Source organism: Aedes albopictus, chromosome 3, assembly GCF_035046485.1.
Source record: "Aedes albopictus strain Foshan chromosome 3, AalbF5, whole genome shotgun sequence".
Lineage (NCBI taxonomy): Eukaryota > Metazoa > Arthropoda > Insecta > Diptera > Culicidae > Aedes > Aedes albopictus.
In genome coordinates, this window is record NC_085138.1 from 175,485,564 (window position 1) to 175,513,017 (window position 27,454).

The window sequence follows — 27,454 nt, forward strand, 5'->3', positions numbered from 1 at the left end:
AAACGGGTTCTGGAACACTACCGGTAGTCTCTGATGTGATCAAAGGCTGTGTTCCTGAAAACCGTTCATTAGGTTATCAAAATAGCCGCGATTCAATATGTCGCACGCATGGGTTTGGCTCTCATATGCATTTACAGCAACAACCGGAACCGGTTCCGGAATACTGCTGGTTGTACCAAATATGGTCTGAAACCATTTTCTTGCTATCCGTTCATCAGGTTATCTAAAGAGCCGCGATTTGATGTGTCGCATGCATGGGTTTGGTTCACTTTTATATTTAACCACTTCCGGAGGGACATTCGGATCTGGTTCCAGAGCACTACCGGTAGTCTCGCTGTGATCTAAGGCTACTTTCCTGCTTACCGTTCACCAAGTTATCGAAAAGGCCGTTATTTGATGTGTCGCATGCATTTGGTTTGGTCTAAGGTTTGGTCCACTTTTATATTTGGCCATTTCCGGCGGGGCACCTGGAACCGGTTTCGGAACACTACCGGTAGTCTCTGCTGTGATCTAAGGCTATTCTCATGCTTACTGTTCTTCAGGTTATCGAAAAAGCTGCTATTTAATGTGTCGCACGCATGGGTTTGGTTCCCATCTACATTTGGCCACTTCCGGTGGGACACACATAACCGGTTCCGGAATACAAATGGTTTTCCTATATATAGTCTGATTTCATTTTATTGCTAACCGTTCATCAGGTTATCCAAAAAACCGCGATTTGATGTGTCGCATGCATGTGTTTGGTTCAATTTTATATTTGGCCACTTCCGGCGGGGCACCCGGAACCGGTTTTGGAACACTACCGGTAGTCTCTGCTTCATCACAGGCTATTTTCCTGCTCACTGTTCATCAGGTTGTCGAAAAATCTGCTATTTGATGTGTCGCATGCATGGGTTTGGTTCACTTTTATATTTGGCCACTTTTGGCGGGACACCCGGAACCGGTTCCGGAACACTACTGGCTCAGATATGGTCTGAGACTATTTTCCTGCTTACCGTTCATCAGGTTATCGAAAATCCCGTGGTTTGATGTGTCGCTTGCATGTGTTAAATGCATTTTCATATCTGGCCTCTTCCTGTGGTACCGGTCCGGAACACCTAAATGGCCATAACTCCGGAACGGCTGGACCGATCCAAACCATTTTCAATAGGAAACAATAGGACCAGATTTCCCGTCGAATGAGCCGTCGGTCATTAAAATCGGTTCAGGTTTACTGCCAAAAAGTGATGTGAGTTTTTTTTGTACACACACATACACACATACACACACACATACATACACACACACATACATACACACAGACATCACCTCAATTCGTCGAGCTGAGTTGATTGGTATATGTGACTCGACCCTCCGGGCCTTCTATCGAAAAGTCATTTTTGGAGTGAACATATAGCCTTTCCAGTACACTTAGTGTACGAGAAAGGCAAAACGATTCCCCAAAAGCACCCACGCATGCGGTTCACTTTCCCGCTTCTACTCCACAAGTTGGAAGCCAATGCTATCGATAAGACCGATAAAGCTGCCTTAGGTAGTAATATCACGGTGGTGAGGGGTATTCCAACAGCAATTACCACAGTGCAGTTCCATGGCAACTGGTCATTTCTACTGAGCGGCCGTTTGCTAATTAACAAATCCTGCAGTATTGTGTTTCCTATCAGAATTGTTTTCGCCGAAAGGGAATCTAAAGATGTAAACAAGATGAAGGAATACAGGACTCTTTATTTCTGGAATTGCTCAAAGAGCTTGGAGATTGAGAGGAATTGCTGGAAGTCAAGTGCGTTTGGGCTGGAAGGGGGGTAACCTATTGGTTTAAAAGGATGAGGTTTATGAGACCATGTAAAATGTCATTCGAGATTTTTTCCACGTTTTTACAATTTTTATTAAAATGGATCAATTTTTTCTCAAGTATGTGAATTTTCTGACAGACAGTCTCAGATAAAAATCACAAAACCCAAACTTTTTTCTAATTTTTTAATTTTTTTTTTTAATTCTTGAGCAACGCGCATGAAAAAAAATATGTCTAGTTTTTTTCGTAGGAACTTGAAAGTGAAATCTTTTTTTCGATATAAAATATCTCAAAAAATATTTCCCATTCTTACTTGAAAAATCTATGGATAAAAAAAAACAAATAGTTAGAAGCATTTAACCATCCTGGGTTACTTGCAAAGTTTGAGGCTGCAAATCAGCTTTCTACAGAAAAATAAAATCAAAAATCTAAGGGTGCGGTTTTTGAAAACTTGGAATTATATGACATCTAACATAGATCCACGATGAATATTACTTTCAGTGTATTTGTCTGGTAGTCAGTCTTGTTAGCGATGACAGTCTTTGACACCTTTTCGTCGAAATTCGGCTTCCTTTGTCTCCAAGATTCGCAACACAAGCGATCAAACTACTATACGAAACAAAAATGTCAAATGAATACACTTGACCACGATAGCGTCATCGGGTGACGGTTTGGTTTTTATTATTCTTGTCTTTTCCATAATGAGAGCTTGTTTGGACATATGTGTGTATTGTATTCGATTTAATAAGCAAGCATTAACTAATATCTAGACTGTTAACAGTCATAATTGAAATTGGCTGAAATCTATGCGAATAGCTAGAATTAGACAAATGTCATCGTGTCAGACGACGTTGATTTGATTCGTTTTTATGTTTATTGATAATCGTTCTACCGCTCGTGTTGTGTGTGAGAGGTAACGGTAGCGCACGAGTGTAGCAAAGCAGGCTGACAGACGACCGCGGCAACAAAACGAAGGTAGTGAACAATGTCGAATAGCCTGCCAGTAGTCCTTCAAATATTCTCAAACATCTTCGAAGACATCATTTCAATTCAACAAACCGTTTTCGAGTTCTAATTTTATGAAGAAGAAAATTATGATTTTTTGTACCCTATTTACAAAAGTTAGGAGAATGATAAAGCAAAAAAATACATGAAAAGCATTTATAGATAGAAGCTCATACATGAGCAAAATTTAATGTGAATTGAAAAGGTCGCGCCTACGCGATTTTCACGATGAGATCATGTAATACTTAAGTATACTACGCAGAATTTCGACAGCCATGTGTGTTATTGTACCAGGGTACTTTTTCGGCTTTCAGTCTTTGGAACGGTCAGAGCTACACTTTGTTTTCTACGCCCTTTGTTGTTGGATAACACAAAGATTGCTATTCTGATCTCCTTAGTGTTTTTTTTTCGAACATAAATAATCACAGAATACAGTAGTTAATAAACTCGAAAATAAAACAATGTTAAACAGTTTCTGTTTGACATTCGAGGGCGTAACGACAATGGAGCGGTGGGTTGCCAAAGACATCACATTGGCTCACATTAGACAACAAATGTTTCTGTTGGGCATACACGGTAAACAAAATTTATCCAAAATTGATTTCTATACAAAATTTACCCAAAAATTGAGTTCTAAACAAGGAGAGTTGTAAAAACCGAGTAGATATGTCGTATTAACCAAAGCTACTAGTGTTCGCTCCAGAACTCATTTTACGATTTTGCGCTATCAACTTGGTAGTTCATGTTACCATTACCTGTCAAACTGGGGGCATCATCGTCGACAACAACAACGGAAGTTAGTTATCGATGACCGTTGCAATTATCTTTCTGATAACAAAATAAGTTTTCAGTTGGATAAAATTGAGAGATGTACAGAAGTGGTTATCAGTATGCCTTTTATGATAACATAATTAGATATTTTATTGGTATCACGGGTATACTTGGTTGTTATCATGTTTGTTATGTTGCCTGCTTATTCAGCCACAATGAAAAAAAAAAATAGTTAATTGTTTTTGATATCAGATAACACAGTAGGTTTTCCGGTTGTTATGAAACTTTGCTCGGGATGTATATAACCTCTGACATTTTTGTTCGGGCCGTCACACTTTACAGAGTACGCTCTTTTTCATTTTTTCATTTATTTATTTGCTTCATCTGACATCTTGTCTTAATGAAGTGTGATGGAGAAAAGCCTCCTTGAACGAACCAAAAACATTCAATTGGGCTCCTTCAAAAAGGCGTAAAAACTCCATGTCTTTTCAACAACATTACAATTATTTGAAAAACATTCGATGCACGGCTAACATACTTACAACAGTACAGATACATAAAAAATAAATAAAAGTCATATTACTGCAGGTCTTGAATAGTGAAGTTGTCCATCAATCCGTATCCAATGAATCTCGTCATGAAGTTTGTTGAAAACCGGAAATAAAAAAAAAAACGGATAGCAAACTACTCAAGCAACAAAGTTTATGGAGCGATACTCACCCGCTCTGTTTCCACTTAGTTCCATTTCATCCATGTCATGGCAGAGAACGGTTGCTCAGCAATCTTTGCTTGAAGGTTGTGGCAGAGGTATTAAAATCGAAAAACTCGTAGACATCATTGAAGCTTTTCGACATGAATCGTAAGGGATCGTGCAATCCGTACTCGGTAGTCCTGTGATCCATCCGTAGGAATTTGCGTTGTCGGAGGGTGCGTTCTGGAGCATAGATGTTCAGTTGAGACAGAATGGCTGAAGACTCGGTCTCTCCTAGTAAAATCTTGGCGACAAACACAGCTTGCGCAGTTTTTCTTCTATGGCTCAGGGTCTGCATTCCCAAAAGGTTACAGCACAGGTTATGTACATTACGCCGGTACGTTATTGTCCATGTCACAGATTCATTTTTGAACGAATATTGAAAAATCAAACTTTCCTTATACATATTCATATCGTTGACTTCTTCTAAAACCCTCTAACTTCAAATTATTTCTTCCATTTTTTATAAAAATTAATCAAATAAGAGATGAACCAGTCTTGGGCTGAAAATCTCTTTAGACGGATACAAATTTCATTTCGACTTTTTGTCTCCCCCATTGAAAAATTTTAGGCAGGATTATGCATTTCGAGCCTCCAGATCAAAACATATTTATAAGAAGTGGTGGGACAAAACATTAAAAAAAATATTTGTAACGGACTTAAAAAAATAATCAAATATAATAACATATCATTACTCTACAAGCTTACAGTATTCTGAAATATTTTTTTTTATCTTTTCTTCATTTACAGGTAAGCAATGCAGTCAAGTAACCAAAGGTAATTGCGATAATCCACATGATTTTTCCTGGGCACTATAAAAACCCGGTGATAACTTGCTTCTTTGATACCTTGTTAGTCGATAAATTATGGAAAACTGGGGAAACTTGATGCCTTTTTCTTAATTTGCCTGTAAAATTAAGAAAAAACATAAAACTAGGTCTGATTTTCGTACAAAATAGCAGGTAAAGCAACGTACCCGCCGATGGTGCTCTCGGTTGCGGCTGCTTTTAACGTTCTCCATCAGTCCTCTAGAGGAGCCACATAGAGCTCGCCCTGGCAACGCTGCCTCGAGATTCTGCGCGAATGCTGAGGCGATATCCGGTACTTCAGCCGCTCTAGGTTGTACCGTGGTGGTCGCTGGTACCGTACATTGTTTATGATGGAGAGTTTGTGGTACAGTTTGACCATCACCAGATAGTGGTCAGAGTCGATCAGGCGCCACGATTGGCCCTGTCGTCGACAATGTCGAAGAAGTGCCATCCATCCATCAGAATTGTGGTGATCTCCAGATGTAACGACAAGAGGGAGGCTGTGCTGGAAGAAGGTGTTCCAAATGGCAATGTGCACTCTCAGACTTCTTAGAATTAAATATTGGGTGCATATTTAGAAGATTATTGAAGAAGCTCTTGTTGAAACTTCTGAAGATGTAGGATATTCTTGCGGATCTTCTGTCTAGTTTGTATGACATATTTCCTTTTAGAACCCATGGAACTGAACCCACAGAATTTGAAAAAGATCTTAAATCTTGAAAGAATTTAAAATTTCAAAAAAAAAATCCATTACTTGTCTGAGCTCACTTGATAAATTAACCAATTATGGTCAATTTACACTAAAAAGCTGCTCATCGTTTACTTTCATAACTACATTGGGACATACTGGAAAAACTTGTACTTAGAAGGCACGAAATGTTGCTAACAGACAAATTGAAAGATGAAATTTGTGAAAAAATGCGTTCTGGTGGGAGTCAGTTTGGCTTTCTATTCCGCAGAATCATTACCTGTTCTGTGGCTTAGTTTGTTAATGTGTCACAAATTTCATCTCTCAATTTTCCAATTAGCTACATTTCGTGCCATCTAATTACAAATTTTTCAGTATGTTTCAGACGTACCAGCAAATCTGGCAAAATTCCACTAAAGGGCAATATGTATCATTGTCGCCAAATTTGAGACTTTGTTTTTAAATTTCAGTAGTTCAAAACATTCCTAGAGTTATTCGTATTCTGCTCCTCCTTCTTGGTATGCAATCATTCTAAAAGCCTCCTCAAAGCAAGTGGACGAAGCCCGAAAGGAGTTAACCTTTCTGCCACATTGTGATACAATATTCCTGACTGTAATTGTAATCCAATTTTTAAATTCAATAAATAAACATCAAGCAATCAACCAAAAAAACAAAAGCTCTAGCGATACCCCTAATTGAACCCAATTCCTGTGAGAAACCAGCTGAATGCCAAACGCCGCTCCTCTCGTCAAGTCGAAACATTTTATTGCCCGAACGTGTAAATCGTTTCAAATTTGTTAAACGAGGCATCACGCTTACAAACCCATCAGGCAGCGCCAGCGGACGGCATCTTAATCAGTTGGAAAGCTGGATAAATTTCATCCGGGGGTCTCGCCGATATGTGCTGGCGCTGGGTCAATTCTCGGCTACCGGGCTTATGCTTCGTTGCCAACTGAGGCGGTGTGGTGAAGGATGTGAGCTTCTGATTAGGGAATTTTTCAGTGGAAGTAAACCACCCCTCAAAAATGTGTTTTCCGCCTTCAACAACGAGTGGAGGATATTCTGCCCGGCAACAACAGCAGCGAGATGGGAGTTTGCGTGAAGGTACGAAAAATGTGGCAGCATAGTTGTCTGACGGGGTGAGAGAAACGATATTGATGAGGGTAATCGACAGGAAAAGCATCTATTCTTAGCACTCTAACGATTATTTTGATGATTCTGAACTTTCTCCGGGTGGGAAGATAATCTGTCAATCAATTTTGAAGCGCCAGAGTGAGAATGGATGGTATGCTTCACCTGCTTATCGCCGGTAGGTCATCATCGGGCCGTTCCAGTTTGTAGTGGATGAATGCGTCTGCTACTTGCTGAGCATATTCAGTCGGTTGGTGGCCGTGTCGTGCTTGTGTTCGTTCGTCGACAGACAACAAATGCTGGTATGTAAGGAGTACTTTTGTCTTGTCGTGTCAATTACTGTGCTATGCAGAGGTTAATGGGTACCAAACGCTGTGTACAATTAAGGTTGATACTGGGTGGAGACTTCCAACAGCAGATAAATATCAATTGCTGCTTTTGTCTCTTGAACAGAAGTAGAGCATGATGTTTAGTATATAGACAGCAAAAATAAAAAGTTTTAACGCGTGTAGACGTGTAAAATGATACAATGATTTTGTTTAATCACTGCACAATGGGTCCAGAGCCGCATTTACGAAGTCAAAAATGTTTGTGCCTAAACTTTAAGTTTTAGATACTTGATGTCTTTGGGAAAGTTTCTTCATATTTTTCGACCTTTTTTCTCATCATTGTGAAATTAGGGTGGTCCCTCTAGTTTAGCTGATTCAAACATCTGATTTTAATAGTTTTATGTACGCTTACAAAATGTTCTACAAAGTTGTAAAAGAACTTATTTGGAGTAAGTTAACCGAAGAAACCATTATTCTATCTCTTATGGTTCCTAACTTATATTTTTGCCTTTCTCGTACACCAAGGTGTACCGAAAGGCTATATGTTCACTCCAAAAACGAAAATTTTATAGAGCCCTCAGAGGGGTCAAGTCTTATATACCAATCGACTCAGCTCGACGAGTTGAGGTGATGTCTGTGTGTGTATGTGTGTGTGTGTGTGTGTGTGTGTGTGTATGTATGTGTGTGCGTATGTGCGTGTGTGTGTGTATGTGTACAAAAAGGTCACCTCATTTTTAGATAGTAAATATCAACTGATTTCAACGACCGATGGTTCATTCGATGCGGTATATAGTCCCATTGTTTCCTATTGAAAATGATTCAGATCGGTCCAGCCGTTCCGGAGTTATGGCCATTTAGGTGTTCCGGATCGGCACCCCAGGAAGGGGCCAGACATAAAAACGTTACAAACCCATGCATGCGACATACCAAACCACGGCATTTTAAATAACCTGATGAACGGTAAGCAGGAAAATAGTCTCAGACCATATCTGAACCGGTAGTTTTCCGGAACCGGTTCCGGTTGTTCCGCCGGAAGTGGCCAAATATGAAAGTGAACCAAACCCATGCATGCGGCACATCAAACAGTGGCTTTTTCGATAAACTGATGAAGAATAGGTAGGAAAACATTCTCAGACCATATCTGAACCGGTAGTGTTCCGGAACCAGTTCCGGGTGTTCCGCCGGAAGTAACCAAATATGAAAGTGAACCAAACCCATGCATGCGACACATCAAACAGTGGCTTTTTTGATAACCTGATGAACAGAAGGCAGGAAAACATTCTCAGATCATATCTGAATGGGTAGTGTTCCGGAACCGGTTCCGGGTGTCCCGCCGGAAGTGGCCAAATATGAAAGTGAACAAAACCCATGCATGCGACACATCAAACAGCGGCTTTTTCGATAACCTGATGAACAGTAGGCAGGAAAACATTCTCAGACCATATATGAACCGGTAGTGTTATAGAACCCGTTCCAGATGTCCTGCCGGAAGTAGCTAAGTATAAAAATTAAACAAACCCTCACATGCGACGCATCAAATTGCAGCTCTTTAGGCCACCTGATAAACCTTTAGCAAGAAAATAGTTTCCGACCTTATTTGGATCAACCGATAGTGTTTTGGAACCGGTTCCGGGTGTTCCGCCGGATGCAGTCAAATCTGGAAGAGAACCAAACCCATGCCTGCGGCACATTAAATAGCGGCTATTTAAATTACTTCATGAACGATTAGCAAGAAAATAAGCTCAGACCACATCTAAGATCTTTTTAAAGACTACCGATAGTGTTCCGGAACCGATCTAGGGTGTCCCGCCGGAAGTGGTCAAATGCCAAAAGGAACCAAACCCATGCATGCGATACATCAGATAGCGGCTTTTCAGATAACTTGATGAACGGTTGACAAGAAAATAGGCTCACACCACATTAGACAATATTGGTAGTGTTCCAGAACCGTTTCAGTTGTTACGCCGGAAGTGATCAAATACAAAAATGAACCAAACCCATTACTCTATGTAAACAAAAAAGAGATTTTCACATGAGGCGCTGAATTTCGTTAAGGACTACTTGTATCACTTACCTTTAGGGATGATTTGTGAAAAAATACCCGGATTTTTCATGTTTTTGAAATGCTCAATGTATTAGTTGCTACGGGAACAGCGAACTTCCCCTTCGATTGTCTCCGTTCGTGGATTTTGTTAGATACGGTATGTGGTAAAGTTACGCGTGAAATCGTTTTTGTTCGTTTGACGTTTACTCACTACCGCCATCAAGCCAGCAGCGAGTTGTGAAATGCAACCTGATTAGCATTTGGCAATTATTTTTTCGTGACGATGTTGATGATGAATATGTCCCAAATGATATGTCTGTTTGTCCGTACTAAAGCAATCTCAACAAATCACACCATTTCAGATTCCTGAGGTGTAAAAATATACAGTAGGATGGATCAACGTTATATGGGAAAATGAAAATTATCGCATCAACCCCGGACAAAGTTTTTTCAACCCTCTTTTGCATCTAAACTATTGGGATTTTTTAATGGTTTTATTGCTTGCATTTTTTGTCAAATTTTACACGAATCTTGTAACCTATGATAATAAAATATAGCCGAAAGTGTGAAGAAAAAACTTTATCGAAGACCGTAAAGTCATCTGTGATTAGGAAAGAAGCTATATCCTAGCTTGTAATTATCATCTTGATGTTGATCGGCCTTCAGTAAAGGTGCTTATGCAGTCAACTAAAAATTCTGATATTTTCCAGCTCTGTCTATACGTTTAACATAACGTCGGAATATGTTCCATTATTAAGTTTCCCATTTCTTTTTTAAACTATTGCTTTTCTCAATAAAATATTCTCAGGATTCAGGAACAGTTCGGATACGTCGACGGAAAGATCATGCTTCGGAATGATGGCCCATGCACAGAAATTTTCTATACAAAGCAATAGTGGTAGATTCCAAAAACAGGAACTGAATTCTAGCCCACCCGATAGGTAGTAGATTGTCCGCATCACGACGGTTTTAAACCGAACGGACTCAATGCATACAAAAACTTCCGAATGAAATTTTTGAGTTTAGCAAAGCCATCTTGACAAGGAAACGTTGACCGACTGAACCCCTGAAAAAGCCCCACACGGACCGAAACGCCGAAAAAAAATCATAAACTAGTGTTTTCGATTTCTCCAAAAGACTGCAAAGCCAAAATTCTGAAGCAAAACTATCCCAGTCGTATCCCGGCCAAGGAAAGATCATTAGTACATGTTCGACGAGAAAGGCACTATCACCACTAGGTGGATTAATCTTGGTTTTTTTAAATAATCATGTTAGGGTGATCCATGAAATTCAGTTTTCTTGCAATAACTTTCAATCCACTAGTTTCTCGTAAAAACTTCGTTCCGAGAACTTTTAGTACTATCAATGACGCATATTATTTCCAAAGAGCTCAATGATCTATCTCTCAAAGTTAAAAAGATGTTGACTTTTTTCTTCAAAATATAATTTTTTTTCAAAAAGTCATATCTCAAAAAGGAGCAAATGGATTTTCAATCGCTGAATTGCATTGAAAAGACCGTACTATGTTGTGAGCGACAAATATTGTGAGTGCCTTTTTTGTTTGAAGCTTTTAATTGAATTTCCAAAATACGTTTTTTTACATAGAAAATCGGTTGTAACTATTAAAATCGATGAGATACAAGGTTGGCGTCTTCGACAATATTGTGAGTTTTTGGATGCTCTAAAAGTGCTCAGAACAAAGTATAGCGAAAAAATGAACGCATAAAATTATATTGAATAAAACGGATTTTCATATGGAAAACAAAACATTTGCTCCAAATAAGTTCTTTTACAACTTTGTACAACATTTTGCAAGCGTACATAAAACTGTTTAAAAACAGATGTTTGAATCAGCTTAACTAGAGGGACCACCCTAATTTCGCAATTATTATAAAAAAAGGTAAAAAAATATGAAGAAACTTTCCCAAAGACATCAAGTATCTAAAACTTATGGTTTACGCACAAACATTTTTGTCTTCGTAAATACGGCTCTGGATCCATTGTGCACTGTCTGCAGTGCAATAGATTAATTCAACTGAGTTCAACAAATTCCCTGCTAAAAAAACAAGGAAGAGGCATCACTCCACGGATTTGTATTCGTTCTCGATCAGAGACCCTCAAAGTATTTGCTTGCCCTTATCTCGGTTTTGAACACGTCCTTGGCCCGCATACGTCATCCTTCATCCACTTCGCTTCTCATTGGTACATACTCGCTGCATGCTCTGCAATAACCAGAGTCCACCAGTACGCCTGAAGTCTTCTATTCCTGGGATGGCCTTACCTAGGCCGCATCCAGATCCATGCAAGAGTGCCACTACCAGGTCACCTTTGTTTAGACCGAGCAGGTTTGTCTTTCACCTACGAGGGCATGTCACCCCTTCCTCTACCCACTGCCTGATGTTGTAGTCGATACTGTAGCGTACCACCAGATGATCGCTGTTCGTGTAGCCATTGTCTGCCCTCCACTGTTTGAATTACTTGTTAGGCTAGAACAACGAAAAGTTAAAAGGACCTTTTGTATCGACATTAGTCAGATTGACATCTAGCATGTCCGGTGCCTCTAGCAGGATCAGACTCCACTGGTTCTCGGAACGTCGCCCCCTTTCCACGGTCCAGGCATTGACGTCACCTGCTGATACTACCGGCCCTCGCCTGGTCAACTCTGTCGCCATACAGTCCAGCATCTGCGTGTAGGGTCAAGTGAGGTAAGATGCCATTTTTCAAACTTTCATCGTTTTCAATGATAATTAGCCTCATTTGTTAGGCTTTCAAATTGGTAACAGCAACTGGACAATATTTGCTCGATACTTCAGCAAAACTATTCACAAAACTATTGCATTTTCATCGATTTTTAGCGATTTTAAAAACTGATTCGTAAAACGGAAGTGGTGCAAAAAGATCATCTGGCATGGGGTAAAATGACACTTCATGAAAACATTCAAAAATTACGTCCATCAATTTTCGAGCATTTCCGACTCCTTTCCCCTCCCCCCCTCTGTCCCGCTTTTTTCGTATACTCATTAAATGGAGTGTTACACCTCTCCCCGCAAAACGATGGTCGTCATATTTTAATGACCCCTAACATGGAAAGCGTAGACATCAACAACCATGCGTCTACATGTGTGCCTCAATCTCGTTGGACACACTTGGCTGGTAATAAAATCACCAGAAAACCTTAATTGCAAGCACGAAAACCGGAAGTTGTCAATTTTCATTGGGAAATCAAAAGATTTCCCGTGGGTTTGGTGGCCTAGCTTCTTGAAGAATGTTCGATGCGGGTGGAGCGGACCTGGTGTGATGGTTAGAACACTTGACTATCACGCCGAGGACCTGGGATCGAATTCCACTCCTGACAAACTCACAAAATGTGAGTTCTTCCTTCGGAAGGGAAGTAAAGCGTGGGTCAGGAGATGAACCAGCCTTGGGCTAAAAATCTCGTTAATAAAGATAAAAAAAAAAAATGTTCGATGCAAACATATCTTGACACCATTCACGCATAGTAATGATCAAGTCCCATCCAGAAATGATTTTATGAGTTGGGCCATTCTACCCCATCTTGGCATTTTGGGCTTTGTTCCCCTATTGTTTGATTGACTCGATTGACCACCGCTGAGATGCATAGCAGCTATAGAAGACCCAATTTACCTTGGTGACCACGAAGCCCTCGTAAGAAGTAGACACCAACTCTGGACATGTATTTACCCGTTATTCGTATTCGTATTGTCACCATTTTTCTAGGCCCATTTTTTTTTCTCCCCTGTTGGGGAAATTAAGCCACTGCGTCCAATAGGCTGAACTTTTGTGGCATGTCCCGTTTTGATATTCGCATCTAGCCAGATAATTACCATGTGTCAAGTACTCAGCTACTGCCACGACGCGTCGTCTCCTAGTCAGGTGCAATGGAATTGATAAACTCCAAGACCTTCCCAGGTTTTGCAGACCAGATCTCACTGGGTTGCAAGCAACCACTATTTAGAAATCTTTGCCTGCGCGTGTATAAAGCACCACAACTGCAAAGCAGATGTTCCGAGGTTTCACGTTCCGTATTACAGAAACGACAGATATCACTCTGAATATGGCCAATATTTTTCAAGTGATACCTGCTCGGGCAGTGTCCAGTTACTAGGCCAGTGTGTGTACATAGAGCTCTCTTGTTGAGCTCTAAGAGCTTTTTGGTTTTATAAGAATTTGGTCTTATAAATCGTTTTGACTGATTGCAATTTTTGACATCCATCCAATTGGATATCACCCTCTGCTCAGCCCAGCGTTTCAGGTCCATTTTAATTGTACAGTTTGATATACCACAGAATGGTTCTGGGCCAGCAAACTGTAAATTGGAACCACTTTTAGCAAGCTCGTCTGCCATTTCATTTCCTTCAATGCCACAGTGACCTGGAACCCAGTATAAGTTTACTGAATTCCCTTGGCACGGCCTGCGCAGTGAAAGAATGCATTCCCAGACAAGCTTTGAAGTACATTTGTAAGCGCACAATGCTTTTAGTGCAGCTTGACTATCTGAGAAAATACAAATATTTGCGTATCTGTATTTTCTCTCAAGGCAGATATTTGCGCATTTCAAAATAGCAAGAATCTCTGCTTGAAACACCGTAGGATAGTGTCCCATCGCCACTGAAATTTGTATTCCAGGGCCGTAGATTCCTGCTCCCGTTTTTTCATTCCAACTTTTGAGCCATCTGTATAGAATTTGATTGACCCTTAACGAACAGTGGGAACTCCGACTTCCCAATCTGCACAAGTTGTTTCGTGCAACTTGTAAGGAACATCATGGTTCTCCACAGGTTTCATCCAGTCTTTAATCATTTTTATTACTGGCCTATTTTGGAAGTATTGTGAAATGCTCAGGTGATCTACAAGATCACCTGGCATAAACATTTCAACTCGTTCAAGTCTCAGCAATTCCTTTTCTGCTTCTAATTGCACGTACTCGTGCAAAGGTAGCAGATTGAGAATCGCATCTAAAGCTTTTGATGGAGTGCTTCGCATCGCTCCTGTAACAGCAATGGACGCAAGACGTTGAATTTTGGCAAGCTTTGTTTGTGTGGTAGCCTCTTTCGTTTTTGGCCACCAGACAAACGAAGCATACGTCACTTTTGGGCGGATTATGGCAGTATAAATCCACATTATCATTTTTGGTTTCAAGCCCCACTTCCTGCCAATAGTTTTGGATCATAACCAGAACGCACTTGTTGCCTTACCGATCACGGACTCAATTTGAGCATTCCAGTTCAGTTTAGCATCCAGTATCAAACCTAAGTATTTGACTCGATCACTAGGATGAATTTGTATCCCTCCAAGCCGAAAAGCTTTTAGGTTGATCTTCCTTCTCCTAGTGAAAGGGACAATTACGACTATTGACGGGTTCATGCTAAGGCCCTCCTTAATACACCATGAATGTGTATAGTTTAGGGCCCTTTGCATTCTCTCCGAAACAGTTTCGTCATACTTTCCTCTCACTATTATGACTATATCGTCTGCAAAGCCCACAACTTCGAAACCTTTTTCCTTCAAGCTTCTTAGAAGATCGTCTACAACCAAGGACCACAATAGTGGTGAGAGAACTCCTCCTTGAGGGCAACCTTTCGTTGCCTTTAGGGGCTGTCCATAAACCACGTGGTCATTTTTTTGGGACTTTTCAAACCCCCCCCCTCCTGCGTGGTCATAAGTCCATACAAAAATTTTTATTTGTCCATACAAAATGGTCATTGGCCGACCCCCCCCCCCCCCTTATGACCACGTGGTTTATGGACAGCCCCTTACTGTTATAGAAGAACTTCCCAGCTCAGAAGTGATTTCTCTTTTTGCAAGCACAGTATAAATCCAATGTATGATACAGGGGATACTCAAAATAACTGGGACAGGTAAAATTTTCACTTTTCAAGAAATGTTCAAATCGCTGCAACTTTTCGAAAAGGGCATCAAATACTCTCAAATTTTTACTGTAAGTTCATCAACTAGTTGTGTATCAGTGGTCAAAATTTGGGAAAGATCGGGCCATTCTACACAAAATTATAAAGGTTCTAGAAAAAGGTATACTTTTCCGATAGCCAATTTTGAGCTGTTATATCTCCGGATTCAATTAACCGAATGCAATGAAATTTTGATCATTTATGACTCATATAATGAGCTATAAAAAACATTTGACTAAACTTAAAATTCTTTACACGGAAGGAAATTATTTCGATTAGATTATTTTTCTAATGTAACACCAATTTTTCCAAAACTTCATCATCGCTTCGAAATTCGAGATATTAATTATAGTTCATTTAAATTCCCTCTAATTGAGTTGAATATATTTATGTTTCAAAGAAAAGCAGCCAAATAGCCTTCATTAATTTGAAAAAGTAATGGGATGCATATGAACAATAGATAAATTTACTGAAAAAACATGGAATAAATGAAATCGCCATAACTTTTTTTCTTATTAATAATTTCAAATTAAGTCAACTGTTTTTCAAAGTTCATTATTGAAGTCATAAATGATCAAAATTTCATTGAATTCGGTTTATTGAATCCGGAGATATAGCAGCCCAAAATTGGCTATCGGATAATTATACCTTTTTCTAGAACCTTTATAATTTTGTGTAGAATGGCCCGATCCTTCCCAAATTTTGACCACTGATACACAACTAGTTGATGAACTTACAGCAAAAATTTGAGAACATTTGATGCCCTTTTCGAAAAGTAACAGCGAGTTGAACATTTTTTGAAAAGTGAAAATTTTGCCTGTCCCAGTTATTTTGAGTATCCATGAGTATCCATGGCACGCTTCATAGATGAATAGGAGGCATTATCAAATGCTCCTTCTATGTCTAAAAAGGCGCATAGAGCTATTTCTTTTGCTGAAAAGGTTTTTTTCCACTTTTGTTACTAGCGAATGAAGTGCTGTAACCGTTGACTTACCAGATTGATAAGCAAACTGGAAGTCAGATAGGGGATGCTCTTTTATGTAAGAAGAATTGATAAAATCCTTCAAAACCTTTTCCATAGTCTTCAACAAAACTGAAGAAAGACTAATTGGCCTGTATGCTTTGGGATGCGTCTTGTCTCGCTTCCCTTTTTTTGGTATAAAGATAACTTTTACAAGTCTCCATTTTGATGGAACGTAATTCAATCTTAAACTAGCCTTGAACATCTCAATTAGTGATGGTACCAACACCGCTTCTCCATTTTGAATCAGTGCTGGAAATATTCCATCAACTCCTGCAGATTTAAAAGGCTGAAAAGATCTAATTGCATTTTCCACTCTGGCCTTCGTGAAGATTTCATCAGCTAAATCTGAGGTGGTGTTTATTGTCCTAGTTGACTCCGAAGAGTTTATACTAGGACATCCTTCACCTTCCAGAGATATAGTATCATTGGAATCCACACTTAGAACCGAACCCGGAAAATGGGTTTCCATCATTAAATCCAAAGTTTCACGAGGAGTTTTGGTAAAAGCTCCATCGTCGCGCTTCAGGTTTCCCAATTCATTTGAATGATCTTTTGCGAGCGTTTTCTGTAGTCTTGCAACTACAGGAGTGCTGTTTATGTTTTCACATGTCAGCATTCAAGACTTTCTTTTAGATTTTCGTATTTTGTTGTTGTATTCAGTCAGGGCTTTCCTGTATTGAGTCCAATCTCCCGTTTGTTTCGCTCTATTGAACATTTTGCGAGAAAATTTTCTAAGGCGATCCAGTTTAAAGTTCCACCATGGCACGTCTCTAGTAGAAGACGATTGTATGGTGGGACAACTTCTGTTAAAGGAATTGATGACACTTTCATTTACCCTTTGAGAAAATGATTCCAACTTTTGGATTGAATCAATAGTTTCTCCCATTGTAAATGAATGCGTATTCAACAATTCTACATATTGATCCCAGTTTGTCCTCCTGGGATTTCTAAAGGCGGTTCTAGAATAATCTCCACCACTCCAATTGAAGATTATGTGTTTATGATCAGATAGAGAAATCTCATCTGACACGTGCCAGTTTGTGATCTTGTCAAAGATTGCAGCATTGCACAGTGTTAGATCCAAGACCTCTTGTCTGATTACATTTGAGAAAGTAGGTTTATCACCATTATTGCAAATGTCTATATTGTTCGAAGACAGATACTCTAATAGTGACTCACCTCGACTGTTAATATCCGTACTACCCCAAACCGTGTGATGTGCATTGGCGTCACAGCCAATGATAAACGATTTGTTGTTTTCTTTACAGAATTGGACAAATGATGCGATCTCAGGAGGAGGTACCTCAGGAACATCACCAGGAAAGTAAGCTGAAGCCACAGCGATCTCAGTTTTACCTCTAGTGGTTGGTACCTCTACCATGACCGCAACAATGTCCTTTCTGATAAACTCTGTAATAGGATAGCATTTTAACGTTTTGCGTACTAAGACAGCGGTTCTGGGAGAATCTTGTTGCTCATCATAATAGTAGTTTACGCAACAAGGTGCAGAATGACGATTTTTACAACACGAGTAGTACATTTATCCAACGAGGCTTGCCGAGTTGGATAATTACGACGAGTGTTGGAAAAATCGAGTTCTGCACCGAGTTGCGTACAACGTTTTTTGCAATTTCATAAATTACCCTTGAGGATAGTTTTTAACAAAACTTTTTCATCAAACTGCACACTGATGTTTATAGCCATGTTTAAGAAAATCTGATCATAACAAGTTATACTGTCCAGTTGTCACAATTTTCCAAAACTGCGACCAGAAAGCGTCAAGAAGTTGACCAAAACTGAAAACAGTGCTGTAATGGTTCATTACGCAACGCAAATCAGTGCTGTAATGAACCATTACAGCACTGTTAATTTGGTGTGGGAAAGTAGGCCTTTTCCTGTCAGATTTGCGTGAGGTAAAACAGCCTATTACGATGAGAAATTGCAAAAAATATTTTACTATTTTGTGTCAGAACTCCAAGAATCTTTCGTTTATTGGATCATGGCTCTTGAATAAGCGCCACTTCCAGTCCTTCTTTTTTAAACCTTCGACTCAACACAGCAGAAGCACCTTTTGCGTGATGAAGGTTTACCTGTACGAACTTAATTCCTGCCATAAAAAAAAAATCATTTACCCACTTTTATTAAGCCTCGGAATTGAGACGTAAGAAAAGTGGCCGATTATCCCGGAGACAAATAAGGTCCACTGCGTCATTGCTCCGTTTAACACAGTAAGGGCAACATACTGTGGAGGGTGCCCTGGTACTCCACAGGCTCCGTTCACGGTTAAGTTTTTATTAGACCCCCCTAACCATTCATTCCTAGGCACGGTACGCTTAACACCATGAATTAGGGGTCGCTTGTTTGGTGGACTTTTACCACCGGATTAGGCAATCCGTAGTGATATTCTTAGCCAGTTGAGGTAACTGCTACCGCCACTACACGGCTATCTAGGCTGATCGGGAATAGAAATTAATATTGATGATCAACTTCTTTAGAGCCCGAACAGCCGGCAGGCCCATGCATGACTCAGTCGCCGTTACCGGTGGGTACTTTTTTGGGTCCGCTATGATTACGATAACCATCCCCCACTCAGCCACTGCCTGACACATTAGTTGATGGACTGCGTCACATTGGCTCAGGTTCCGCTGCGTTATCTACGCTGTGACTTGTCCACCGTGGCGTTTATGAAGGCCAGGTACCTTGGGCATTGGGTGTCTGAATTTCCTGAAACAAACTCAGCGCTTGGAAGGATTTGTGTCGTATTGTCTTCACGAACATATCGCATACAAAGCTTACTCCTATCAGGGCCTTTGCCCAAGAATTTCTCCTGAAATATGTCTACAGAACGCTCCAGGAATACTTTTAGAAAATCTTCTATGATATTTGCCAAGGTTGCAACCATTCATTTGCAAAGATTTACATTCATTTGCTATTATCTCAGTTCAGAAGCATGCTATCGAAAAATAATGTATGGATGAATTTAACCTTGTAGTTTTATCTGAAAGTTTGGCGAATAACATTGGGGTCGCACACGCATTCTAAAGTCGTGAGCGAGCTGTGAAGGCAACTTTCCACAGCGTGAATGAAATTTACATTCACCGCGTGGAGAGTTGCCTTCACAGCTCGCTCACGGCTTTGGTATACGTTTGCGACCCCAATGTTATTCGGCAAACTTTCAGATAAAACTACAAGGTTAAATTCATCCATACATTGTTTTTTGATAGCATGCTTCTGAACTGAGATAATAGCAAATGAATATAAATCTTTGCAAATGAATGGTTGCAACCTTGATATTTGCAACAGGAGTTTCTCCAGGATTTTTTCCCTGGAACCGGAATTTCTCCAGGAATTTTCCTAAAAATTCCTCAACTAACTATTCTAGGAATTCCACCTAAGGTTTCTCGAAGAGTTTTTTTTTATTTCTTCTTCAGGAAGTTTTCAGAAATCCTCGTGCGATCCCTCAAAATCTTCCCTGATACTTCTTCAGTTATTCCTCTAATGATTTTTTCAGGAATACGTTTGAGCTTTTGCAAATTTTTAAGAAATTTCATTTGAGATTCTTTCAAAAACTTAAGCTCAAAACTCTTGTGAAATTCCTCCACATACTTTTTAAAATTTCTTCAAAACACCAGCAGAGATTGTTTCAGAAATTCTTCCTAAGGTTCTTCCAAGAATTCCTTGAAAAATTCGTTCAGGATCTTCTCAATTCCTTCAGAGATTTGATTTTTTTAAGATGTTTCTCCGGGGATATTTTATTCAAAAGAAATTCTTCAATGTTTCTGGAGGGGTTCCCATACATAAATTCCTGAAGCAATTTCTGATGATACATATCTCAGGGAGAATTCCTGGATGAATGTTCAGGAGAAAATCAGGAGAAATTCTTAAAGATACCTCCTTAGATCCTAGAATAAAATCATGAGAAGTTTTTGGAGGAAACTTTCTCTAAAAAAAATCTTGATAGCCTGGAAATCCGTAGAAAGATTTCCGAAGGAACCTGTTAAAAAACTATGTGGAAAAATCCCTGCAGAAATTACAGACAAAGGTACTGATAAGATTCTTGAAGAATTCCCTAAATGAATTCCTGAAGGATTCTTGGGGGATTTTCTGAAGGAATCCTTGGAAGACCTTTTAGACATACCTCTGGAGAATTCTTAAAAAAATATCTTATAAAACTTCTGTAGGGATTAGTACACAAAATTCCCTGAAGGACTGAAAAAATCTGAAGAAACCCCTACATAAACAAAAAAAAAATCCAGGAGGGATTTTTATTGTGAATCACTGAAGAAATTGTTGATAAAAAAAACTGCAGTTTTGAAGAAATCCTTGAAATACTACCAGGTATTCAAGGAAATGATGCAGGTATTCAAAGAAGAATTTCTTGGAAAAAATATCTTGGAAAATGCCAAGGAACCTTGAATAGTGCCTGTAGCAGCTGCCGCTTTAGAGAAATCCCTGAAGCAGTACCGGACGAGTTTCTGAAAAAAAAAACCAAGAAAGGTCTGAATGCATTCAAAGTTATCCCTGAAACTTCTGGAGAAGCCTCTGGAAGAATTTCTAAAAGAATCTCTTGAAAATTTTTATATAAATGTTTGAGAGAATCCCTAAATATATAGAATTATATATAAAGGTACCTTTGAACAAATTCCAACAACAATTTCTGAAAGAGTTAGGGGAAAAATTTCAGAATTTCTAAAGGAAACCCCAAGAGGAAATAATATCCATGAAAAAATCTCTTGGAATTGCATTGTTTGAAGAAATCTTTAAAGAATTACCTGGAGAAACCCGTGGAGTAAATGCGAGAAGAATTTCTTGATAAATTTCTCGAATAAATCTGGAGAAATCCCTAAGGAGCATCCTGGTTGATTTAGTTCAGCAATGGTTGCAGAAACACATGAACTGTAGCAATTCTGCTGAAATCTTTCTAAGAGACCTTCTTCTTTATAAACATCCGGGGAAAAAAGATAAATCCTGATGGAATCCCAAAGAAATTCCTGCCTGGAGGTTCTCATGAAAAAAAATCTAAAGAAGTAAATTGGAAGGAATACATTTTAAAAGAAATCAAGAAGGAAAAGAGATTCTTGCTGAACTCAATTAATTCGAGAATGACCTTCCCGCTATAATTACAGGAACAAATTGTGAAAAAAATAATTTATAAAGGACGTTTCCTGGGATCTTAATTGGACGCAATATTGAACTTGATCTTGTATTGGCTTCTCGAATCCTCCAAGCAGAATACCCTCTTCGAATGAGTGTAATCAGTTTCGTACCTTTTAATTCCCCCTCTTTTTCTTATCCTTTAACAGATACTTGTATTTCGACTACCATTTGTAATTTTCCTAAGCGTCAGATATCCACTTATATTGAATAGAGGCTATTTGGAAAATATGAGTAATTAGCTCTTATTTTTCCATTATAGTGCTGGTGTTGATCTGCGGTTCACTGAAGCTTCCTCTAACAAACCAAATACCTATAGGCAGTAAGTTCAAGAAAGTGCTTCTTGTTTATGATGAATGAGTAGTGGGATAACGTCAAAGAGAACTTTAAGCGTAGCCGAAGAGAACGCTCTAGGCATCGCTATTAAGCACATCCTTTTGAGATGGCCTAATTTTGATTGGATCATTCTCACGTCGCCACCATACAAGACACCCATAGACCAATATTGGTCGAACAACAGTTGTGTAAATGGATTTGATATACTTGGGTTTTAAACCCCAAGTTTTACCAAAGGTTCGCTAGCATTGCCATACAAGTTTTCTTGATTCTGAACTCAATATCAGGTGTCCAGAAAAGCTTGGAATACAGTAGCTACCCATCTGCCGGGTACGACGCACGCGGTATTGATGAGCTCTGCCGGATATTTTTTTTATTACTGCATAGCAGCGGTGCTATTATTTGCCTGTCGTTTTGTTCTTTGACCGACTTGGATACTTTGTGAAACTGACTTTCTTCCTTGAGCCATGAGCGGAATGTTTATTAACACCGTTGAATTTCGATTCTCGGTGGATTCCCCCCGGCCGTCGTGGACCGATATCGTCGAGTTTGTAAAGCAGCTGGATGGCGATTTGACCCTCGTGGAAAGCGTCTATAACATGACGGAGAGCCGGAGCATTTGCATCAAATTTGCTTCAGAAGCAGCGATGCTGGAGTGTCTACGAAAAAATCCGGACCCACGTAAAATTGTGTACGCAAATGGAAATTCGGTAGAAGTGTGTATTATGGCAGCGGGCCGTAATGTACATTATGTGCGGGTGTTTGACATTCCACCGGAAGTTTCGGATGATGATTTGGTCACGGTATTTAATCAATACGGAAAAGTAAAGAGAACGGTTCGCGAAAAGTTCCCAACTGGCCTAGGATTGAATCATGTGCACACTGGCGTTAGGGGTGTGTACATTGACATCGACAAGGAAATTCCACCATTGATTGAAGTGAACAAGCAAAGAGGAAAAGTGTTTTACGACGGACTGAAGGACAAGTGTTTCTTTTGTCACTCAGTAGGACACCGGAGAAACGCCTGCCCAGCAAGGAAGAAGACCAACAAGCCTAAAACTTTTGCCAAAATAGTCAGTACAGGACAAGTCGAAACAGTTATTGAGGAATCGGATCCAATAGATGACAATGTCGTGGAAGTAGTTGAAGAAATGCTCGAGGAAAATCCGTTAGTGCAGAAATCAAGCGACAAAGAGGAAGAGAAGTCAAAATCGGCTATCAACGATGAGTACTTTGAGCGAACCTTTGGTATTCCGAATGCTACACAGCTAGCGAACAATTTCGACGCCATGATGAAGGAGAAAACCAAGAAACTGATAGCAAGCCAGCGTCGGGCTCAATTTGCTTCATCGGCTTCAGGATCCACAACAGATCGCACTCCCCCGAGAAAGAGTTCGCGCAAGAATTCAAAGTGAATTGTATGTAAAATGAAGAATAGCTTTAGAATAACATTTTGTTATTTCATAAGAAATTCGACTCCGTTAAGTTTTATATAAAACGCCAGAGCCTTATAAATAAACGAATTGGAAAAAAAAGCTTGGAATTACATAAGAAGTACTTCACGTACTTTACTCATTCAGTCACATCACATCGATGTCAGATTCAAAAAGACGCCAAAGAAGAACACCAATGCGGTTCCACTGCTCCGTGAAAAAAACAATAGATGTTTTATTTACCTTACAAAGAATTCTCGAATGTGCACATAGCATTCCCAAGCTAGCAACTGAATGTTGTATGGTCACCTATGCTTATGTTATGAAAAAAGTTCAATATCTACGTAAATGTTTACTAGAAACTTGGTACTCAAACATTCAAATGCAGTAGAGTTACCACTACTTTGTTGTAGTTTAAAGCAAACTTCAAAGAGGCAACATTCATTTCCCATTCACTTTTCATTCGGCACAGGAACGTTCAAAAGTTTTTTTTTTCAGTCCTCATCGTTCCCACAAACCTGTAATCAGCCTTCCACTTTTCCAGCAATTTTAAAAAGAGACAGAATTGTACGGCCAACCAAGGACCTTGTGAATTATTCAGCCTTCTATTACAAACGCATCAATTTTTAATGTCGCTGCTGTTGCCATTCGCCAGGCAAACATCCCCATAGGTTGGCTTCCGCACGAAATTGCCACCGTTAATTTGTATTCCGTAGGACGGTCGGAAGCGGAACCCCGATTCGGACTGTAATGGAAAATCTAAACGATTTGCGAACATTTTCATTTCAGAATTCTGGTTTTTATTTGTACTAATTCGTATAGATTTGCGGGGAAAATCCATACATGTAACTCAAATGCCCAACATTATCAAACGAATAGAAAGCATTTCCTCATAAAATCCAATTGCACCGTTCCACATTCCGACCCATTTGGTTCATGGAGAATTCTTCACCTACAGAGTCGGTTACTACCTGAGCTGTAACTTGTCGCATTTGATGGGATTAAATTGATGGGAAATAAAGAGCGTAATTTTTGCCAAGGGGATCGCGAAAACTGTTTCCCTCCATTTGCGCTACGTGATAATGAGAGTTAATGTATCGGTGGGCCATTGCGCGGGTGCTTTCGCTAGGATTTTTTCGATGATTCTGTGCTGAGGAGCAGAGGTTCTAAAAAAACGTGTCATTAATGTTGCTTCTGGTATAACACCTGCCTAGAATCAAACCTGGTGCTTACCGAAGGGCAGAACACTACCCGTTCAAACAGCAATGATATAGCAACGTGTAAACTGTGTAAAAAGTGACACATTTTCAGTGTGATTTTACATCGCACCATCCCACCAGGTACGATAATAGTAGGGGAGACTGAGGAGACTTGATCCCTGGGGAGACTTGTTCCCCCTATATTTGCTCGGAATCAAAAACATTTTTCTTCTAGCATATTTTTTCCAAAACTACTCCTGGACAAACGACTATGTTTTGGCTACAAGTGATTTCGATTGTACATTGCATTATTTTTTAACGGCTGATGGTTTGTTTTCAGTCCTTCAGAAATCTTTTAGGCGATTCCGAAAAATCTCAATAACTTTGTTAAAATTGAATTAAATCGTGCCAAAATTTCACAGCACACAGTTTAAATAAAATACTTTCAAACTTATTTATCCAAATAAGGCTGTTGTTAACAAATTTTATTTAATTCAGCTTAGTATACACAACAGTGACATGGGGAGACTTGATCCCTCGAGGATTACACACACATTATACATGTGAAAAATAATATTCTATTCGGAAGCTTTTATTTACTTGGAATTCTCGTTTATTCAACGATAAAATGAGTCAGATAATTATAACTTTAGTACAAACCAAGAAAAGAGGGATCAAGTCTCCCCATTTTGAAAATACGGCATATCCTTAAAAATTTAAGGCAATCTTACAATTTCAAACACTCCATATTCATCGAAAATACAAGAAAACTCGAAAAGAAAATGAATAGGAAGACTCTGGAATTATTTTCCCTTTAAATAAACCATGTGCTCAAAGGGGGATCAAGTGTCACCTATTTTTGAAAAATACATCATAAGACATGCCTCCATAAAAACACAGTTCTGAGAACTTTAACAATAATTTAAAAGCCTTCTGTTGTGTATTAACTTGCAATAGATGTTTACCTGCCATTTTGTACGGAAATCGGATCTAGTTTTGTGTTTTTCTTAAAGTTTCAGGTAAATTAAGAAAAAGGGATCAAATCTCCCCAGTCTCCCCTACCGACCGGAGCAGATAGACAGAGGCACGGTGAGAATCTGAATAATGGAGTCGTGCTCCTGATGCTTTTTTTTTGTATGGAGTGGAGGTTCCTTTTGCTACCACTGACTGTGTACTGCGTTCAAACTTACCAAGGGCTAAAGCGTGTGCGAGCGTCCTCAGCTACTATACAGCAGAACTGGTGGGTGTCCTTTATTGTAGTTGCTTTTCCAGCTCGTTTGACAGTGATAAAGAGTGAAAAGCGGTACGATGAGTACGGTTAAAAGCACTTGTTTGACTTTAATTATCATACTTTTTTTGTGGTGCCGTCAGCCCAGACCGAGAGCAGAAACCTCTACGGTGGGATTTAACAATGTTTGAAAGATACATGGTGTGGTGTACAGGTGTATTGGTTCATGGATAGTTTTTTTTTGTAAAATGGTAGTTAGTGAAAGAATTGCGTGACTCGAATAACGAATGGTAATATCGTCGGTTTCCTGCAATAGGGGCACAATTCAAAAAATGTGAATTTTCAGAATAAGCGTTTGAAAATTGGCAATCATAAAGCACCTCCTGCAAATTCACTTATTTCTCTCATCATTTGACAAAAGTAAACAAATTTTGATTGTTGTATCATTGAAAGGGGCTGAAGGACTACCTGTTTCATGAATTTTTGACAACTATTTTTCAACAACTATTGAAAAAGTTGACTGATTTTGAGTTGTGCCCTTACTGCGGAAAATTGGTGAAAATGCCCAAATCTCGCGTTTCACAACGAGTTTTGGATCTTTGGGTCTTTGTGAGATGAAATTTGATGAGTTGTGCCCCTATTGCAGGAAACCGACGATATAAGTATGTACTGCACCATTGACGCATCATGACGGAGGGTTGCAATGATGAATAAAAAACACGTTCATGAATGAGGATTTTTTTAATGTATATGGACACTGCTCGTAAATTCATCCAATTCAATACGAAAGATTAAAGCGGTAATCATTTGTTCCTTGTTTTTTTTATATATTTAGTTTGAAGTTAGTATTTAAGATAGCAAAAAAAAATGAATTAGTTGTTGTCGTAATCACTTGGGCACATTTAATGTTAATATCTTAATGTTTAATATCTGGACCTCCAGCATTTAAAAGTATAGTGACCCTAGAAAAGAACATTTGAGGGGGTTAGAAGCAAAGAATTGTAAGCATGAGCATGAGCATGAGCATAGATGACCACACAATTCGTAGTTGGTACTCCGTGATTGACCAGAGCAATCGAAATTGCACAAGGAACCAATGACTAGGGCTTGGGATTAGCTTACTATTCTCAATGTACACAGTTCGAGAGCTCTTGACTTTAGTAAGGCGCCGGCCACGTCCTTGCGGTCATCGAGGATGGAAGGGAATGTTAGTGAGACAAACGTTGTTATGAAGACCGCGAATCGCTGCATCTCCACGTACATTGTCAATCTGGGAGTCACCTATGGTTGGCGATGTGATTTGACAATGGATCAATAAACTTTAACTTTCGCGCTCAATCGTCCACTTTCTATACCAAAACATATATATTAAAATGTTTTGAGGTTATGGCTTTCAGTCTTGGAAGAAAAACTCAAAAACGGATTGTTAAGTCTTCATCCGACGTTTCGGTCACTATATTGTGCCTTTCTCAAGGATTTAGTTAAATCCTTGAGAAAGGCACAATATAGTGACCGAAACGTCGGATGAAGACTTAACAATCCGTTTTTGAGTTTTTCTTCCAAGACTGAAAGCCATAACCTCAAAACATAAGATCAACAGTCGATTCCTTAAGAAATATATATTAAAAGAAATCCGGTCGCGCGTCTCCACCCCATCAGGGACAAGAAAATTTAAGCCCATTCCACGCAGGAATAAACTAAACGCAACAAAGGACACATCAGTAAACCAAAGCATATGCATTCACAACATGGTACATTGTAAACACTAAACACTCGCGCTTCTAATGTTTTCGGTTTCGCGCGAGACAATTGCGAACGCGAACGATTATGCTGCGA

The 27,454-nt window shown here is 39.4% G+C and overlaps 2 protein-coding genes across 6 annotated transcripts in view; both read left to right on the top strand.

Annotated features, from left to right (window-relative positions):
- LOC109403728 (protein couch potato) overlaps window positions 1-27,454 on the top strand; it is a 555,872-nt gene that overhangs the window by 349,903 nt on the left and 178,515 nt on the right. The gene's annotated exons all lie outside the window — the stretch shown is intronic.
- Window positions 19,402-27,390, top strand: LOC134284257 (uncharacterized). Its single transcript, XM_062842999.1, has 2 exons — window positions 19,402-26,993; window positions 27,248-27,390. The coding sequence occupies exon 1, from the start codon at window positions 22,226-22,228 to the stop codon at window positions 23,171-23,173; it is 948 nt and encodes a 315-aa protein (XP_062698983.1). The 5' UTR covers window positions 19,402-22,225; the 3' UTR covers window positions 23,174-26,993; window positions 27,248-27,390.

What these genes read in the sequence shown, in the direction of transcription:
- LOC134284257 (XM_062842999.1), top strand. Translation starts at nt 22,226, where the DNA reads ATGAGCGGAATGTTTATTAACACCGTTGAATTTCGATTCTCGGTGGAT.